Source organism: Acomys russatus, chromosome X, assembly GCF_903995435.1.
Source record: "Acomys russatus chromosome X, mAcoRus1.1, whole genome shotgun sequence".
In the NCBI taxonomy this organism is placed as follows: Eukaryota; Metazoa; Chordata; class Mammalia; order Rodentia; family Muridae; genus Acomys; species Acomys russatus.
Genome location: NC_067169.1, coordinates 37,163,924 through 37,184,545, shown reverse-complemented (window position 1 = coordinate 37,184,545; position 20,622 = coordinate 37,163,924). Strand labels below are relative to the sequence as shown.

Here is a 20,622-nt window from a genome sequence, read left to right as displayed (position 1 = left end):
GAACAGCTGCAAATCTGAACTCAATCTCATATGCCCACATAAAATAGAAGAAAAAAAAAACAACTCCATAAAGTTGTCTTTTACTACCCATGTAAACTGTGGAACATGTATATACATATACACACATGCACGCACTTGTAAATTAATGCATATGCAAAGTATTTTTAATGTTCATAACACAAAAGCAAACTCTAGAAAACTTACACAGAGATAAGACAATAAAAGAAAATAAACATTTCATTTTTATAAAAGCCAGGCACCTGGAGCTGCCTTTAAAACAAACAGGAAAACACAGTAAAAAAGTCAAGTCAAATCCATAGGAAATGTAAAAAAGAAACAGATTATGCTCTTTGGTAAGACAGGAGTAGAAAAGTACTACTCGGTCAAGGTTAGAAGATGAATTAAATTTGAAATAGGATATACAATTATAAAAGGAACAGGAAACCTTTACCCTCTTCTCTTCAGGAGTGTGCACAGGAGGATAAGGACAACATAGTTTCTCTTACTCTGAAGAAATTGAATAATGCATCTATTTTTCTGCAGGGATTTATCAACATATATGAAGTAGTCCATTCCATTCCAATCACCAGTTCCTGTACTGAAGTAGGTTGGCTGATTAAAGGGTCTCTCAAATTTAGGGAATATTAAAATCATATATGGAATATTCATTAAAATTTCAGACTCCTGGGCCATTCCTGTAGAATGAACAAGTCAATACAACTGCAAAGAACCAAATAATTTGTATTTCTTTCTATTCATAAGAATACAAAGTTTAAAATGATGTTGAAACCACTGATATAAGAAACACGTTTTTGAAAATATTTATTCTATTCAGATGAATTGGTTGAGAGTCATCAGAAGACTTGTAATCAAAGCTCCAAATCAGGATGAAACAATACTTTCACTGAGACTTTCTGAGCCTTCATATACATGGCATTCCTGTCATTTCATACAACAGGACAGGTGAGTACAAGTTCTTTCTGGAAACCTTATAAGGCATACTCTTAAATCTCCATATTTCTCTAGTGTTGTCCTTTCCTGAAGAACAGCAACAAACTCCAGAAGCTGATTTCCTCTTGACATGGGCTTTTTTGAGAAATATTTTTACAATTTTATGTCATATAATTCCCCTCATAGAGGCCAAGTTTTCTCTTCTCTTTAGTTTTTAATGTTTTAATCAGAAAAAATATTACACACACACACACACACATGAATGATATAGAACAAATGAGACACAAAATTCCAATATAACAATCCTAACAATAAGTATTCATAAATTCTACTGGTTATTAGTGATAATACGCCAAAAGAAATTATACTGATTGTAAATAAAAGAATTTTAGAACACTAAATCTATACCTAAGCATGTTAATAGGAACTGGTAACAGATGGCACCTGTTTTGGGTCTCAGATTGTGACATATTTTAATGAACGTTAAATTCTTACTCACGGCCTGAGTCAGCAGGGGAATTTTACTTCAAATTCTAAGCCAGCTGTCAAGCTTTGTTAATTGGCTTAAACTATCAAATGGTAAGACTTATACAAAACATATTTTCACTTTTTAATAACTATGGTGACATAATATGAATTTTAATCACATTGAAAATATATTGTTACTTCACTAAGAGAGAATCATGGCCCTGAATCTGGGAAAGACGTTTAGTCCCAAAATACCACAAAGTTGCACCGGATTGTTGGAAATGACAGTTTAGAATCACAGCCACTTTTTATCTAATATATCAAATGATATGAGGAGCTTGGAAATAGCTTGAGAAGCCTCAACCTAATTTTAGGTGTCTTAATGTTCATTAGCACAAACACTAATACATAATACCAGCTATATGTCTGTTCTATTATTTCCTAGACCTCAATTTCCTCACTTTATATCAACTATCTGATCACTCAACATATAATTAGATTGGGATACAATAACTTTATCTTTGTCACGCTGTTTCTTAAAAACAACTTTATTGATTGGTAAACATAATCAGGGATATTGAGAGAAACTAGGTCTTGGTATTAGAATTGGGTATCTATTTTCAGACAAAATAAATTTATAATATTCTGGCATATAATACATTCTGGGAATAACTGTCAAATAAATCTGTTCTAGATGCTCTGCTATCATTTGACCTTGATGCTTTTACATGAGGAAATGAAATTTATTTGCTTTCCATGGAAACTGGGCAGGTTTATGACTGTCTCAACCAAATATAAATGCAATAATGATAAATACAGTTTTAGGATAAGTCTTAGTTGCAGAAACACTCTCCATGTGAATTCTGACTACACAAAATACTCATGTTATAATGCTACCAAACAAAATAGTGGTATATAGATTTAATCAGAAACCATGGACATCAAAGAATCCTGGTTGAGGTACCAGGAGGTATTAATAAAATAAAATTTTCAAATTATTCTAGTTCACACCCTTTTAGATATTGAGAGTCCAAGTACTGAGAAACAGAAATGAACCATGTTATTCTATACATACACAGTGGTAGAGATCTAAAAAAAAAGCCAATGAAGATAATATAATATTTACATGTTTTTAAAATTTAAGTTATTTTCTAATAGTAATAGTAATTCTAAGTACAAAAAACTACCTTTTCAAAGGTCTGAATTAGATAATCTAGTCTTTATTGTAGAAATTTCTCTGACAGGTATCATATAGTACCTATTCATTGAATGATTAATATGTGTGCCTAATCAATCTGAATGCTAAAGACATGACAAAAAACACAAGCAGACAACACTTGGGAGGCAGAGGCAGGTGGATCTCTGTGAGCTCAAGGCCAGCCTCATATACAATGCAAGTCCAGAACAGGTAAAGCTACACACAGAGAACACAAGCAGAGTGCTCACATTCATAGGATTTGTTAACTTGACGCAAACCTACACATATCTCTGAAAAGGAAACCTCAATTGAGAAATCATCAGGATGGCATTTAGCCATGTCTGTGAAACATTTTCTTGACTTCTGATTGATGTTGGCAGTCCCACTCCTGGACAAGTGTCCTGGGTAGTATAAGAAAGGCAGCTGTACTTATGCCTAGGAGAAATCCATTAACTAGCCATCCTCCATGCCCTCTGCTACAGTTCAGAATATTCTTATACATATCATAGTGTATGACTAAGTTGTCACCAATTTATTGTCTCAAAGTATCCATCCTTTGATTTAAGAAAGTAATTTTCATTAATTTCCGACTTAAAAATATGAAGGTCATATATCATTTCCTCTAGAAAAGATGTGATCTTTTCTCAATTGACCCTCATATTTTTGTGAAAATGACAAAGTACAGAACTCTCCTTTTTTATAATAATTATTTTCCTCAATTTATTTGGAAACAAGGCCACATCTATCCAAGGCTGACCAGAAATTCTCACTATGTAGTGAAGGAAATGGTTGAAATTCTGATCCTCTGCCTCTGCCCCCTACAAGTGCTGAGATTACAGGTGTGTAACAATATGTTCATTTTATATGGTGTTGGAGATCTAACAGAGGAATTCCTGCATGGTAGGCAAGCACTTTCCTGACTGCGCTCTATCCACAGACCAGTTCTGACTCTTATAATGCCTTTTTCTTTCTTCTCCATACACACTTGAAATCTTGATGTTCAATCCAGTTATTAAGATTTCTTTTTCCTCTGTCTTTCACTTGATTACACATATTGCCTGAATTTCTGCCCCTTTTATTATTTTACACTGCCCAATTGCTTACTGGTGTTCAATTAATTAACTAATTAGATATTGATTTTTGAGAATTTGACAAGAAGGTGTTTTTTCATAGATATGTATTTTCCTTTTAGCATATGTGAATCTAAATTACCATTCTTTTCATTCAGGGACTTCCTTCTCCATTCTCCTATTAGGCTACTTAGTCTTGGAATCTAGTCTGCTAATTGAGAAGCTGGTGTACTATCCTAAGCTATTTGATTTTTATTTGTTAAACTAATGCTCAACCCCATAGATGGGAAAATAAATATGTTGTGTTCTTTTAATATATTATTCTGAGGCTCACCTTTAAATCTATCACTTAAAATATGTTGTGTAAATTTCATATGTAAAGAATACAGTTGCTTTTTACTGTTACTTAAAAATCTGTCCAGCATAGTATAGTTTAAAAACAAACCATAGTCTCTCTGTGTAAGTCATTGGGGAACTAGCCAGTTAAATAAAATTACTGCCTTACTAATGTACTATATTGACTAATATAGAAAGAATAATCACCTTTCTACAACAACCAATTTTGAATAATCTATCCTCTAAGCATAAACAATGAATATGTTATTTAAGGCAAAATAGGATAGTAACATAATGATAATTGTATGTATTATTGAATTTTTAAAATGATTGAAAGCAAATTATACATACAGATATTTTTTGAAGGCTTGATACCATTTCATTTTGATCCTTAAAGCCACTTGTTTGAACCATCTTCATTGCATCTTCTTTTTCTGAAAGCCATGTACTAAAAAGGCACTGAAAGGGATCAAGGAAGAAGAATTACATAAAATAGATCCTATCTTACTTGTTGAATTTAACACTACTTCAGTAATTTCCTCCTACAGGAACACACCTGTTCTTCAGTAAAACGCTGCCATTTTAGAAGAATATCTTGTAAAACAATCCAGCGGTCTTCAGTCCACTTGCAGATATTTGCCCATCGATCTCCAAGTACCTGAGGATGGGAGAATCAATGACATTATTAAACAATTTTAAGATAATCTCATTTAAAATGGGAGGAATGCTTTTCCAAAGTATCCTATTTTGAGTCTCCTGTAAAGAATAGCTTTGTTTTAGCTAATAATTAGGTAAGCAATGTGCCCTTTTTATATTTTCAGGTTATTTCACTCATTCTTGCATCTTTCATTCAAAAGCAGAGATATTTGAAAGTAATCTAAAGTAGCTGTCCAAACATTTATGAATGGCTCTATAAGTGTAAAACAGAAAAGATTAAATGAAAAATCATAAAGGATAAACACAGAATATAAAACATACCAAAATATTACACTAAGCCCCATGTAGATTTGCAACCCTTTTCTTGGTTTTTTGAGACTATGAATTTCTTAGACAACTCTAATTACTTGTAAATTATTAAAATATGACTTTCTTAATTTTTACTTTTATTTGGAAATTTACCAGTAACTAGAGTTGTCTAAAAAATTCATAGTCATTTTTATTTTCCATAGCATTGTCCCTGCTTTGTAGATTATTATAAAAGGCTTCATTATTATTAGATGGATATCAAAATCTTCTCTGTATTAATTACAATAGTGAGAAAATATTGCTTTTCCTTGAGAAACAACTGCCATATATTTAAAGTGTTCCTTCCTTATGTTTTTACCTCATTTTAAAATGTAACAAAAATCAAAATCATGATAAAACTTTTTAGTTGAAGAACAAATATAAAGAATTTTATGTTCTAAAAATATGTCACTTTAAGGACATCAGAACCTAAAGTTTTAACTTTTTACTATTTTTTACACGAGTAAGAATATTTTATCATAGCTACTGGATGAGAAAATATGTTATATTTTATATAAAATCAGATCAATGTGTATAATTCCTACTTTGGAACAATATAACTAATATGTATAGAAATTTTGATTCCTGTTTAAACACATAAATAACTAGTATGCCTTTTGATTATTACACTTACTCTCATATCTTTCATTCAAAAGCATTCTATATTCTGAAATAAAAGCTCATTATAATTTCTATCATTTTAGTCAATTTACTCATTTTAGAAATACTTATGTTTGATTGAAAAATTGTAAAAATAAATAATACTACAAAAATTTATTTATTGGTAAGTCACATGAGAATCCAAATACTTTTGAAATTGTTTCATCGACTGTTATTTCTAAGTGAAAATTCTATTTATAAGGAAATAGTAAACACTAAACCTTATATTATTACAGCTGTTCAGTAGTAAGTTTTCTTATTTTTCTTCAGAAATGTCAATGAAAATTTTATTACCATCATTTTTTATGGTTTCATTGCTAGCCAGCTCCTTTTGAATTTCATTTGATAATATAAGTCATATCACTGGAAAAGCAATGCCACATACACATAGGACATACACCAACTTAAATCCATGACTTCAGCTATTTAACCAATGAGTTAACCTTACAGTGGCTGAGTCCAAATGAGAATAGAACTTAATTTGTTTTTTCTCCCTTCATGTTATAACTCATATAAAGAATTTTATGTTCTAAAAAAAAAGCATTGGGAGGTTTCCAGAAGTTGTGATTATTTTAATAGTATTATTTTCAAAGTTCTATAATTTCTGAGATGTATTTAAAGTGTTTTAGTGAAATGTACAGATCACTTCTGTACTTTGTATTGTTGCAAATAAAGCAAAGGTAACAGGATGAAGGACCATTTTCAAGTTATATATTTATAAATTAATATTTGGTTTATTTATTTTAGTAGGATAGCATATATAGTACATATTCCAATGTAGGCTTTTGTAATCCAGATGGCCAAAAATAGTGAAGATATTTCAAAAATATAAGAAATGTTATCAAATTGCTACACTTTCCATGAATTCTAAAATGCTGATAATTAAACTATTTATGGCAACTATTTTAAGAATGTATTTTATGCTGCAGAATGAAAGTGAGGCGGGGCCCTGGAATTCTCCTCTCCTTGCTTTTGAGGTCTTTGATTTTGCAGGACCCATGGCCTGGAACACTGCTCTGCTCTGCTCACTCAAGTTTCCAAGGGGCATTGAGGACAAGATAGTATAGTTTTACAACCAAGTTAAGCTGGTTAGGGGACAAGATAGTTTTAGATCAAGATAAAGAAGTTAAGTTGAGATAGGAGAGATACTGAATCTCATTTGGAAATTTAGACCCAACGAGACAGGTAAGACACTTCAAACTGGACGAATGCAGATGGCCAATTCACAATGAATGTAACATGTATAGAACTCATTATTCTCATGATTGTCACATGGTTCTCCCTGCTTTATAAACTTTGTTTTATAAATATGTAATAAAATAAAAGTATTAACAAAGAATGTATTTTAAAGAAGTATTTATGTCCAAATAATGATTGAATTAATAATGCATTGCTGTAGGTTTGATTTATGTAATATGTAACTTAAAATTGGTACCTTTTATTTTATTCATTTGTCCATCTTGAATGTATTCAAGTTACATTAAAAACCTATCACACCAAGTATAACACAAGAAAGATATGCACTGAATTATTCCATGACATTTTTGTTAAATTGAAACTGTCTCTAGAGGAAAATTATATATATTTACTTATTGTTTCTCTGAAGTTCACTTTAAGTGTAAAAATCCATTGAGATTTTAGAAATAATACATATATCTGTGGTGCTAGATATACAATGTAAATAAAAAACATTAATGTCAAAGCAGTGAGTTATAACATGAAGGGAGAAAAAAACAAATTAAGTTCTATTCCTATTCTCATTTGGACTCAGCCACTGTAAGGTTAAATGTCAATTCACTTACTCTAACACATTCTCATGGTCTAAATCACAACTTCATTGTTAGCTGTGCTCAGATAAAAATGGGGAGGATTTTCCCTACTTTTTTATTCATGTCTTATATTGCTATCCAAATCAAGAGCATTTGTTTTCTTAATTCCTATTATTAACCCCTAAACAACTAAGTTTACTTGTAAAACTAAAGTGTCTGGTCTTCCTTGGAGATTGGTCTGATGTATTTTGATGCTAGTTACTGTTTGCTTTCTCTGTGACCCAGGAGTACCTTTGCCTAGAGCCTAAGCTATTTGACCAATAAAAGGTCATCACATCTGTGCAGGGCAATTTCATGGTCTCTTCTTCTTTATTATTATTGTTACACACACACACACATACATACAAATAAGTATAAACTCACACCATATATATCTTGTGTTAATTGACTTTATACTTATTCAAGGCTGACCATTTGCCATTTAATAACAATAATACTTGGCCTGTTTAACTCTTTCTTGTCTTTCACAATAAAAGTATTATCAATAGTCAACTAAGCATGGTGGTAGTATTCTAACACACTAGTGGAAAATTCAAGTACTTACAGTTCCTAAGCTGATCTAGGTATTTATATAATCATCTGAGTATGTTTATACAAAAGATAATAATATTGAGGAAATAGATTTTGCAATAATCAGTGCCGTTTTGATAAAATCTGTAAGAAATAGATGACATCACTCTTGTCCTCTCAAACAAAATATCAGGTGAAATGTTTCTAAACTGTAAAGAAGTAATGCTTCTAGAGGCTGATCTGGAAAAAAATATCAGGACCTGAAAGGAAAGATTTTTTTTCCTTTTTAACAAAACAGCAACTATAAAGTCATTAATTAGAACATAGTTAACACAGATATATTTATTAAAATTATTATCATCAATGAGTAGAAGTAGAAGGCATCTGCTGAAATAGAAACTACAACCAACAAAGGATTGATGCCCAGAATATATATATAAAATTCCTACAATGAATCACTAAAATAAATGTAGATTATTCAATAGAAAACAGGTATCACAGAAAGAGGACAGGTAGGTGCCCAATAAAAAATGGAAATGGGAGTAAAAGTCATTAGCTTTCAAAATAATGAATGAAGAACATGATTTATCACTATAGATTCACATTGAGTTTTAAATTAACAATATGTCAATCAAGTATCAGAAATGAGATGAAACACATGTGTTCATTGACTATTAGAGATTTTGTAACATTTTCAAAAAATTTGGACGACTGTTCATAAGTTCTATCAAGGTAATTTCATGCATCCCCAACTCTCCAAATTTTCAATCGCATGCATAAACATAATATAAAGACATTCATATGTTCATATAATGATATTTAAAATATATGTCTATACTAATGTCATATGTAGTATTTCTCAACTGGAAACAAACCACATTTTTGGACAGTAGATAATAATATTTAAATACACACATATCATTTGACAAAGAAAATCAATGACTACTGTTGTGAAACACAGATTTATATCATAAATACAGTGTATAAAAATATCCAGTAATGAGGTATTTGCTATGAAAGTTTATTTACCCTAATTTGAGAATATAACAAAAGTAACCCATAGTATTTTCACCATTTGAGGAGGTGGGAAGTGTATGAACTTAATGAAGTTTTATAGGAAGTTAAATATTACCAAAAACATAGGTATATTACTTTTATGAAATCTTTCAAACTCTAATTATATGTGCACTTCTGTGAGGACTCCAGGAAGAAAACTATTTGTTAATGTCATGGTCTAAAGATTATTTTCTGAAGACAAAATGCCACAATTCTCTTTAGAATATATTAAAATTAGGTTTGGTATCAGCAAAAATATTATTGTTATAATATATTAGGTTATATTTCCTCCTGTAACCTAATATAGTGTGCATTGTTATATTATTATTCAGTTCAGTTAATAAATTGAACATGAAACTTTATGGCTCAAGTAAAAAGTTATAAACCCAAGATTGAGGCGAACTTTAAAATGCTAAAAACTGTTTATTTCAAGTATATGTAGCATACAAATATTAAAATAAATTACCACAAGTTACATATCCATGAAATCATTTGAAATCTAGCATCTATTTTCTCCTCATAAACTTATTTATATATTAAATTTTTATAACAATGATTTGAAGTGTATTAGGTGTTCATAAAAGATGCATTGAAAAATCCTTTCATATATCTAAGCTATGCAAAAGATATTTTTCACAAACGAATAAGATATAATGTTTATATTTAAATTTAAAGGAATTAAATTTTATCTCCATTTCCTTATGTATAGCAACCGTACCTCAAGTACCCCAAACAGCCATACCTAGACAGTGGCATCACTTTGAAGCAGTACTAGTCTAGGAGAGAAAAATATTTATATACCTTTAATAACTTCAATAACATATAGGTAGTGTTTTTGTGTGTAGTATTGTGCGTGGTCTATTATCTACATATAGATATAGATATTACATATGCATTAATGCTTTAAGTTGATGAAATGCATTGTGGTGATAAATGAGTTTCCTTATCACATTTTTCTGGTGAGTAATTCAGAATTGTGAAAATTACAAAATTTTCTTAAGGTCAAATAGCAATTTTATTCTATGAAATTGAAAGATTGTGTCCAGATGGAGGACTGTGCACATCTGGTTACCAACCTCAACTCTCTAATTTACAAGGTATATGATCTTAAATTTAACTTTGTTATGTTTTGGCATTCTAATATTTTAAAGCAGACTTACATTTCCTACAAAGTGCATAAAACACTTGAAAAACATTAACCATACAAAAGTGATAATTACAATTATTGTCTTTTGTACAATTCAGTTTCTGTATTTCTGGTATTATGCTTTAAGTGGTCTTTTAATCTTCAAGGTCCATCTTATTTACAAAAAATAGAAAGAAGAAATAAACATCAAGCTTTTTCACCCATAGTGCTACAAATATTTATTGCTTAATTCTACAGGGTTTAATATTTTATAGAGTTATTTCTACCCTATTTTACACCCTTATGCTCACAGATAAGAAATAGGGAAATCAGAAATGTTAAGCACACAGGGTTGCCTCTTCAAAGGAAGAGATGTATATAATCTGTTTTCCTCTCTGAAGGCTGAAAATGGATGTTGTTAATTGATAGGTGATCTCTGTGTTATCATGTAAGGATAGGCCACACCTGGCTACACAAGACTCATGTTTATTCTAGATTCTTCCTCCCTATACCTTTATATTGAACATTGTTTATCAGATACTTATGAGACACGTCATATGAACTTTGCAAATGGAGCACAGGTCATTAATAGCCTGGTGATCTCTGCACTATTATTATGGTCAGTCCATCTCCCAACACATACAAGTATTGTGTATGTATGCATGTATTTGCAGGCTTTGGTATAATAACATTAAGATAAATTAAATTAGTCAAGTACAGAAATAAAGTTAATGTATGTTATCATTTATTATATATATATATATCACATAAATAAAAATAAATAAATAAATATATCATAAAACTTGTCGTACACTTTATTGATTAGCCTTGATAGAATCAGGGATAACATAAATAGTCTTTAAAAGCAAGTATGTTTAGTATGCTTTTTTCTTCCATACATCCTGTTTTGTTCATTTCTTTTAAAATTTTAAATCTTATTTATGAAACACTTCTTCTGTAATATGCACAATGCTCACATATTTTATTTGTTAGAATGATAGTTGACAATACCAAGTAAATAGAAAGATGTCAATAAACGTCTCTATGTTAACTTTGTCATTTCTGATAATTATAATTATAAAAGTACTTGGAGAGATTCATTGTACAACCTCTTTATATATTGTCATTGCTTTCATAATCTTTTCTTCAAACTACATAAAAATCATGCTTTTTAATCTAAATGATAAAAAATTGTGCTTCTACTTGATGATGCTAGACAAAATTAATATGTATTTTCCTGCATTCTAGTGGTAGAAATTTTTTATCAAAAGGCACTCTGGAGGACTTATTCAGTAACGTTCCCCTGTTAAAACACTTTAACATATGACATTTCTGTTTGAGCACAATGTTTCCAATAAACACCATGCTAATTTCTAGACTTCAGTTTTCATTCTATGAATGCCGTGGAATAATAACAATAATATAAGTAAAATGAGTAAAGCAAGGAAGGAAAGTACTGCATGTTGTCACTCATATTGGAACCTAGGAAGTTGATTTTATAAAATCATTGAGTATATCAGTTGACAAGAGAGAACAAGAAGGATAGAGCAAGAGGGAAAAGACAAGGTGGATAACAAAAAAATTTGGAGGAATAAAAATATTAATATCCTACCACAACATGGAAGAGAGACTATAGTTCTCATAATTTTATTATACACCTTGTAAATTACTCTTCCAATAGAGAGATGATAAAAATTTTAATGAGTGGAACATATTTAACACCTTGTTTTTGTCATACTATATCACACATACACATGTTGCTGTACTTCAAACACTGCAAAAAATTAATATTATAATCATTTACTAGACTTGAATTTTACAAAATGATTTTTCGCTCTGCTGTTGTTTCATCCAGTGTTAACTCCGTCTAAAACGGTCCTTTTATATACTATCTAAAGTACCTAAAAGTGAAATAAAAGTATCTGATACACATAATAGAAATTATGACCTAAAAGGGGATAGAGGACTTTAAACAGGATTCTGCAAGAGAGTGGCAACAGATACTTAATGGAAAGGCAGTCACAGGCAACTAGGTGTACCTTGTGTTTCTGCAAATTAAAGACATACAACACATGAACATCTATTTTGTTAGCTATCTCTGGGCTATTGAAATAAAAAAAAGAACATAATAAAATAAATAATAAAAGCAAATTACTTTCTATCCCTCATTACTTATTCATGTGTGCTTGGGTATGTGTCTGTGTGAGTGTATGATCTCACATACACATGTACAGAGGCAAAAGGATGGTGTTAGGTTTTCTACTCTTGTACTCTTACCTAAGCATTGTTTCTCACTCTAAATGAGAATCCCACACTGGTCCAGAAGCTAGCAAGCTCTAGTGATTCTCCTGTTTCTTGTATCCTCATTGAACTGGGGTTATAAGCATACATTATGTAGGTGCTGGGATCATTAGTCCCATGTACATTACTGAGCAGCAATCACTTTTAAATTCAGATCGTCTCTCCAGTCTTAGAAAATAGTTTTCTAAAATGACTACCTTAAACCTTAGTCTCAGTACTCCCAATTCTCCTTATATGAAGTATATCCTAGTCATTTTTTATGAGTTCTATGGATCGCTTTTCACGCTGCTTCTGTCTCAAAAGCATAACCCTAAATAATTATATCATAAGGGTATTTATGCTAGGTCAGCTGAGTTGTCTTTGTCTTAGAAAATGTTCTGTTGTATTTTTTCAAACCAGTCACAACTAAGCTCTTTAAAATCTTTTCTGAAAAGGTATGAGAAAGATCAAGATTGGATTTTTTCCTCCTAACAATTAGTCATTTTCACATCAGAAGAGTAGATTTCTATCAAATTAGTAGTTTAATGTGTTAGCTGTATATAAGTATGCAGGACAAAATTGACCTCATATCTCCTGACACATTATAATGTATTATAAGCATTTTAAGATCTCAAGAATTTTATTGGAAAGTAAGTAATAACATAGGTTGTAGTAGATAGTGATGCTTTAGTGTAAAATTTTCCAGTCTGTTAGAGAATTTTCTTACTTTGTCACTTAACAGAATATGACATAGCATTGTTGCAGAATAGCTGTCTAAAACAATAACTCTAGGACGTGACATATCACCGGAACGAAAAATAATTCACACGACAGCAAAACAAAGATAATGCTTTAAGGAACTGTGTTATGGGTTAGGTTAGAGATACTTTTAAGAACTATTTTTGGCTGAAAACGCCATTTAAACTTGTAATGAAGGGCTCCTTTGACATATTAGAATTGTGGCCTCTATCTGTCACAAAGAAGGACAAACCTTTCTTGAGCCCAAGAACTTTATGTATAGAGACTAGGGACATAGATCAGTCAGTAGAATACTTCCTCCACAATAAGAGGACCAAGGTTTGATCCCTAGGTACCTATGTACAATGGAAGGATCTGTGATATAAATCTGTAATTCCAGCACCAAGGGTTAGAGGATGGAGACACGAGGATCCCTGGGGACTGATGGCCAGGCATCACAGAAAATTGATGAGTTCCAGGTTGAGAGAAAAATACCCTATCTCAAACATTAAGATTAGGAGTAGTTGAGGAAGACACCCACTTTCTACCTCTGGCCTTCACATGTGTATGTACATATTTGTGTATGCACATATGAAGGAGATTTTGAAATATATACATTATCATTTTTCTCTTGTTTTTTAATATTTATTTTTGTTTTATGTGTATGTGTATGTACTCAAGCATATTTCTGTGTAGCAACTGTGTACAGGAGACTACTAAGTTAAGAAGAGGTGTCAGAGCCCTTTTCATCTAGATACAGATAGTTGTGATTTGCCATGTGGAAGCAAACTCTGGTCCTCTGCAAAAGCTGCCATTGCATTAACATATGAGCATTCTCTCAAGCCTTGTTGGTTGGTTGTTCTAATTTTTAGACAGGTTCTCATTTAACTCAAGTTTCTATTCAAACATGTTGTAATAATGAGGCTGGCCTCAAAGCCCCGATCCTCCTGCCTCTGCCTCCCAAAGGCTAGAATTACAAACATTTCCTAAAGGTCTTTCATACATTTCCAAAAGCACAAATACCTTCACTTGTGTCGGAAAGGAGCTTGAATAGCTGAATATCTACTCAAACAAGCCTCTATAATTTAAACATGCAATGTTTGCCTGAGAACAACTGAAAGCTTAAATGAATACACCAAAGGTACTCAAATTTTCACCATTTAACAGAATTCAATACATTTAAGTTAATTTTTGCCCTCACTCAGATTGTAGGTCTGAAGCATGTATAAACAGTATTGTTTAGACAGTTTTCTAATGCATGCATTTTAGCTATTGTAAAAACAACTAGATATGAGTTTGTGGATTTCCTCAAATGAAAGGAACGTAGAGTGAGCAAGCTGTGTAAGTTAATGAAACTGAGAATGCACAAACAGGGAATGATTTTGCATGTGTATGCATAAAGAGATTACCATTAACTGTAAAATGATGACATTCTGAATTTTCTAAACACATTTTCAAATAGGAATTATATATTGTAAAGGATGTATTCAATTGCTTTTTTAAAAAATCTGACCTTAAGTTGTTCTTCCAAAGCAGCTGTTGCTTGATCGCCACTAGATTCATCAACCACCACTACCATGTGAGTGAGAGAGTTGACCCTGACTTGTTCCTGCTCTAGATCTTCTTGAAGCACCTGAAAGAAAATAACCAAAAGTAAATACTTAAACCATGTCTCCCCAAGTGTGTGTGAGGTATTTCTCCCAGACCAATTTCAAATCAATTTTCTGGTAGTTTACTCAGTGAACTATTTTTCTCTTTCATTTGAACTGCAAAGTACAATGTCAGGTCATCCTTTGTAAAGGGGACAGTTGGAGTGCACTTCCCATGCACTCTCCACTTTTCCAAGGCTTTTGTTTTAATTGTCTGCACCTCTATCATCTTCAGTAGTATCTTCTTTACTAAATTTTATCATTAGCATAGAAAAAAGTAATCACACTGGTTTTCACTACCCACTATCACATGAAAGCATTTCTTGGAAAAGTTGCCCAATCTGATATCCATTTTTCACAGCATCTCATTTGATATTATTAAGTATTGTCTGCCCAAAGAGATATTTCCTTATTATTTGTTCTCTAGTTTACCATTTGCTTACTAATGTCTATTAGTTTCTTACTGTATTCTTCAGAAAAATACAGATTTACAAACATTTGCCAAAAGAAACCTACCTGGTGCTGAAGTAAATGCAGTACATTGCTACTGAGATTTGCTTGAATTGTATTTAAAAGTTCTAGATAACTAGCTTTCTTCTCAAAACATTTTTTATATAACACAAAAATGGACAGATAGTTTGGGAAAATGGTCTTTTATTTTCTTGAAATCCTCCTGCCTGTACATATAAAACAATAATGCCTGGGACATATCAGTACACTTCTTAATTATTAAAATGGTAGGGAAGATGTTGGGGAACATATTAGGATGGATGAATCAGTTTCAAATGTATGAATAATTTAACCCTAGGACATTCATTTTTCAAACCTCACTATTTGAAATTACTGTAATAGCACTCCTTTTTAATTCTGTCTAGATTTTCACGCTACATTTTCAAGTAAAGGAATTTAGGCTAAAATTACTATGCATCTAATTTTTGTGTGACTTCTATACTTCCTGTCATGCCTCTGACATTCTAGAACTTGCACTGGTTAATAAAATTCTTTCTGCCATGAGACTGAAAATGAAAAGCTTAACATTCAAAGTTTATCGTGAAAGAGACGTCAAGTAACCCCCTTGCCTCTTACTTTGAGTTACATAGGATAAGACTTTCAGTTTGTCAGTAAGAAAACTTTAGAACAATTAATACAATTATTATGTAGCTAGAATATCATAATCTAGCTTCTATAAACTTAGAAAATTATTTTCTTATATCTCTACAAGAAAGTGTAAGTCCATATGTGTATGCACACATATACATATATGATAATATACTCAAAAGTAAAAGTGTACTAGACAATAATGCCAAACTGAATATGATTTTACACATAAATTACATTCCCTGCTTTAATACCATAGTAAAGGAATGTGTGACAATCATTACTTAGTTAATAAAATGCTTACTTCTACATAGTGAAATTAATGTACTGTTTTTTATTTAAATTGAGTTCTCATTCTATATTTGTTATAAAATTATATATTCAGTCTTTTTTACCAATTTTGTCAATGATAAACATTTCATAATTTGAAAAAATTCTATACAAGGTATTATTGAAACTAGTGGTGATTTGGTAACTTTAAAATTAAAATGTGCTCATACTTTGATTTGAATGACCAGAGAAATTTGAAGAAAAATAGGAAAGGCTCTCTCTAGTGGCTTAAAAAACTTAGTACATGATTTAACCTTCTCTTCAATAGCTTTTCATCTCTTCTTTCACTTTTTAATATTACAATTAATCTAGCTTTAGTGGATAATATTAAGAAAACCTTTCTGGGTAAACTCAGTAGTTGCAAAATAGAAACTGTTGTAAATTTCCTTGAGCTTTCAACACTCAAAATCATTAAGAGTGATTATCACACTAGGAATGCTTTCTAATATTATCAATAAACAAAAGACTATAAAATATCCAATATCCAGGGTCTACTTTTGAAAGTTATTTTTTTTGCAAAAGCAAAATGATAAACAAAATTGTAGGATTTATATTCTACTTACCAGTGAATGAGGGTCCTGATCGTTGAGGTCAAATAACATCCTTGCCTTGATTCCTGTATGGTATCTTTTATTTTCAAAACTACCAAATTCTGATTAAAGTACTTTTAATTAATATTTTAGTTAAATATTGACTTGTTATGGATTTTATTCTCTCATAGTTAGAAATACAATAGAGGTTTACTGTTGTTCTTATTAAGCCTGAAATATGAGCCAAGTTATTTCTAAATACAGATATGTCCCCAGAGTAGCAGAATAAAGTTTGATTACTCAAAGCCTTTATCTTTAAGTCAAAATCCTGTCTTAGGTAATTACAAACATGGTTTTTATTATCAAAAATTTATAATTTACCTGGACAGGTACTGGCAATCTTCTCATTCATTTGTTGATATTAAATTTATTAAACTGATGCTTTTGTCACACTAACCAGGTAAAAAAAATTTGTCATGCTCCTAATTAAATTTCTATGCCATTATTAGATACAAATGTCAGTGATATTTGTTCTTTAATGTCAAATAACAATCCTTTTTCCTTATGACAAGAGAAAAGGGCAACACTGAAATACATTAAGAACTCTTAGATTTGACAAACTAAAGTTTTGTTAGTCCTCCGTGGCTAGTTGCCTTTCTTCTAAATAATTCTTTAATTAAATGGGTTTAGCAAAATTTAACTCCTTAGTACTGGATCCTAGTTTTAGGATTCATACATTATTTTTTCTCTACTTTCAAATGTCACCAATGGGACAAACTTTCTTGCTTTCACCAGGTCAAGCCACTTGAGCACAACTTTTTTTAAAAAGTAACTTCAATGTTCAGTATAGACCCATGCTTCCTTGTAATTCTGTTTGGATATGAAACAATGCATAAATAAACACAATGAAGTATAAAAGTGTAGACAAGCTTTAGAGTTGCACTTGTATCTAAAGATCAACCGATATAGAAAGGTAAATGTAATATAAACTTAAACAAGTAGGGCGTCTTGCTTGTTCAGGAATTGTACACTGGCTACTTTGATCATAGTACAGATTCAGTCTACATGGACTCAGAAGTGCCGTGGTTAGTTACCTTTGTGTACACTTTTACTATCACCCCACTTCACTGCAATGATTAGGGAATTTCTCCCATTCATATAAAGTTGCCACAAACACAAGGACACATACACACTGAGAATCAACATAAAAAATGTTTTCTGTGTAGAGTCTGTGAATACCAGCTTCCTGCTGTAAATCATGTTTAAGATATTTTAATTATAAATATTACATTTAAAAAGCTCATAGCATTTTAGCTGAATAAATGTTCAAAGAAGACAAGTTCATTCACAGCAACCTTCCTATAAACATATTACTTGCAAATAGTCTTTAAAAGACCAGATAGTTTCTAGGAAGAGGGATTATTTCTACTTCTAGGAAATTAACTTGTAACATAAAAACCACATAGGAAACAAAATGCCCAAGATGCTTATCATTAATTAACTATTTCAACAATCTGGATCTGTATTTGCTTTCACTGAAAATAATGGTGTAATGGACAATTTATTTTTTATTTCCCTTTTCTCATAGCCATTCCTAATTTGCCTTCTCCATAACTTTACAGTAGAATAGCTTCTCTATCCCTAGGTACCCTGAGTGAAATGATCTGGTAATGAGTTCCAATTTTATTTTCAGTCAAATATTCACTTTACTAAGCTTGGCTGGCTACAATATTGTCTATATCCCTGTGTGGATCTATTTAGGGCACATAAATTGTTATACATTTGCTGAATGTTTTAAATAAGCTTCCCTGGCAGGGTCTACTAGAAAAGCTTGTGTTTTGGTCCTCAGTTCTTTACATAATCTAAGTACTTTTGTATCAATCCCCACTATTTTTATCTTTTGGCTTAGAGGGGCCATTTTTGAGTCTGCTAAGTGTTGGTGATACCAAGTAGGAGAAAAATTCTTAAAGACAACTTCAATAAGCAAATTTGAAAAACCATAAAATCACTGATTTTCAAGAGTTGATAGTGAGTTCTATTATTAACAAAAATTATCTTGTACAAGTTTGCACTGCCATCAGCAATGGAGGAGTGTTCCTCTTCCTCCACAGCCTTGCCAGCATGTGTTGTCACTTGAGGTTTTGATCTTAGGAATTCTGATGATGAAAGGTGAAATCTCAGAGTTATTTTGATTTTCATTTCCCAGATAACTAATGATATTGAGCATTTAAGTGTTTCTTGTCCATTTGATATTCCTCTGTTGAGAATTCTCTGTTTAGTTGTCTATCCCATTTTTAATTGGATTATTTGGTTTGATGGTGTTTAATTTCTTGTGTTCTATACACATTTTGGATACTAGCTCTCAATCAGATGTAAAGTTGATGACAGTCTTTTTCCAGTCTGTAGGCTGTCATTTTGTTCTATTTACAGTGTCCTTTGCCTTACAGAAGCTTTTCAGTTTGGTAATTAATCTGGCAGTTTCTCAGAAAATTGGGAATAGTTCTACTTCAAGACCTAGCTATACCAATCCGGAGCATATACTGCAAAGATTCCCCATCATACAACAAGCCCATTTTCTCAACTATGTTCATTGTAGCTTTATTTATAATAGTGAGAATCTGGAAACAACCCAGATGCCCCTCAACTAAAGACTGGATAAAGAAACTGTGGTACGTTTACACACTGGAATACTACTCAGCTATTTAAAACAAGAAAATCATGAAATTTGCAGGCAAATGGATGGAACTAGAAAAGATCACTCTGAGTGAGGTAACCCAGTCTCAGAAAGACACACATGGTATATAAGCAAATATTAGCCACATAATACAGGATAATCACACTACAATGCACAGACCTAAAGAAGCTAAATAACAAGGAGGACCTTATGCAGAATGTTTAATTCTCATTCAGAAGCACAACTAGAATAGACACCAGAAGTGCTTGAAGAGAAGGAACAGGAAGGGAGCCTACCATAGAGGTCCTCTGAAAGACTCCACCCAGCAGGAGATTCAAGCAGATGCTGAGACTGACAGCCAAACTTTGAAGTGGAGATGAGGGAGTCTTACGGAAGAGTTGGAGAATAGAAGGACCTGGAGTGGTCAGGAGCTCCACAAGGAGACCAATGGAGACATCAGATCTGGGTAGAGGATGGGGTGCTGCAGACACTGATTCTTAAACCAAGGACCAAGACCCTTTGCTCAGATGTAGTAGATAGGAAGCACAATCTCCCTGTGGGTCCCATAATATGGGGAGTAGGAATTACTTCTGATATGGAATATTGTTCCTACATGTTGATCATTTCCCCCTGGTGGGGCGGCCTTGCCAGGCCCCAGAGGAAAAGGGTACAGGCAGTCCAAATGAGGCTTTATAGACTGATTTCAGGTGATGGGGAGAAGGTAACCCCCTTTCTGAGGACTAAGGGAGGGAGGGAGGGAGGGAGAGAGGGGTATGAGGGATGGAGCATGGGACTGGAAGGCAATGAATGAGGGAGCCACAATTGGTATGCAAAATGATCTAAGTTTTAAAAAGAGAAGAAAAAAATCTATCTAGATAACAGAACTACTATACTTATATATGCTTTAGATTGTCAACGGAAGATGACATAGTGTATAGAACATTAACTAACAAATGTGAATATGTTCATGAGGACACCATTTATCAGCTGTCAAAGGTTCAATATGAGAAATCAGAATTTCTAGGCTTGATCCCTTTATCCCTCGTTAAACTAAGCTTCAGTTTTCTGGTTAGTGAAAATGGATTTAGAGCCATCTGACTACATAATATAGTAT

The 20,622-nt window shown here is 32.0% G+C and overlaps 1 protein-coding gene across 10 annotated transcripts in view; it reads right to left on the bottom strand.

Annotated features, from left to right (window-relative positions):
* Dmd (dystrophin) overlaps positions 1–20,622 on the bottom strand; it is a 2,465,896-nt gene that overhangs the window by 1,441,983 nt on the left and 1,003,291 nt on the right. For all 10 annotated transcript variants that reach the window (XM_051140917.1, XM_051140916.1, XM_051140911.1 and 7 more), the window contains exons 13-15: positions 14,741–14,860; positions 4,580–4,681; positions 4,375–4,482 (exon numbers count right to left, since the gene is read on the bottom strand). In XM_051140917.1, coding sequence (XP_050996874.1) covers positions 4,375–4,482; positions 4,580–4,681; positions 14,741–14,860 — 330 coding nt within the window. The remainder of the gene's footprint in view (positions 1–4,374; positions 4,483–4,579; positions 4,682–14,740; positions 14,861–20,622) is intronic.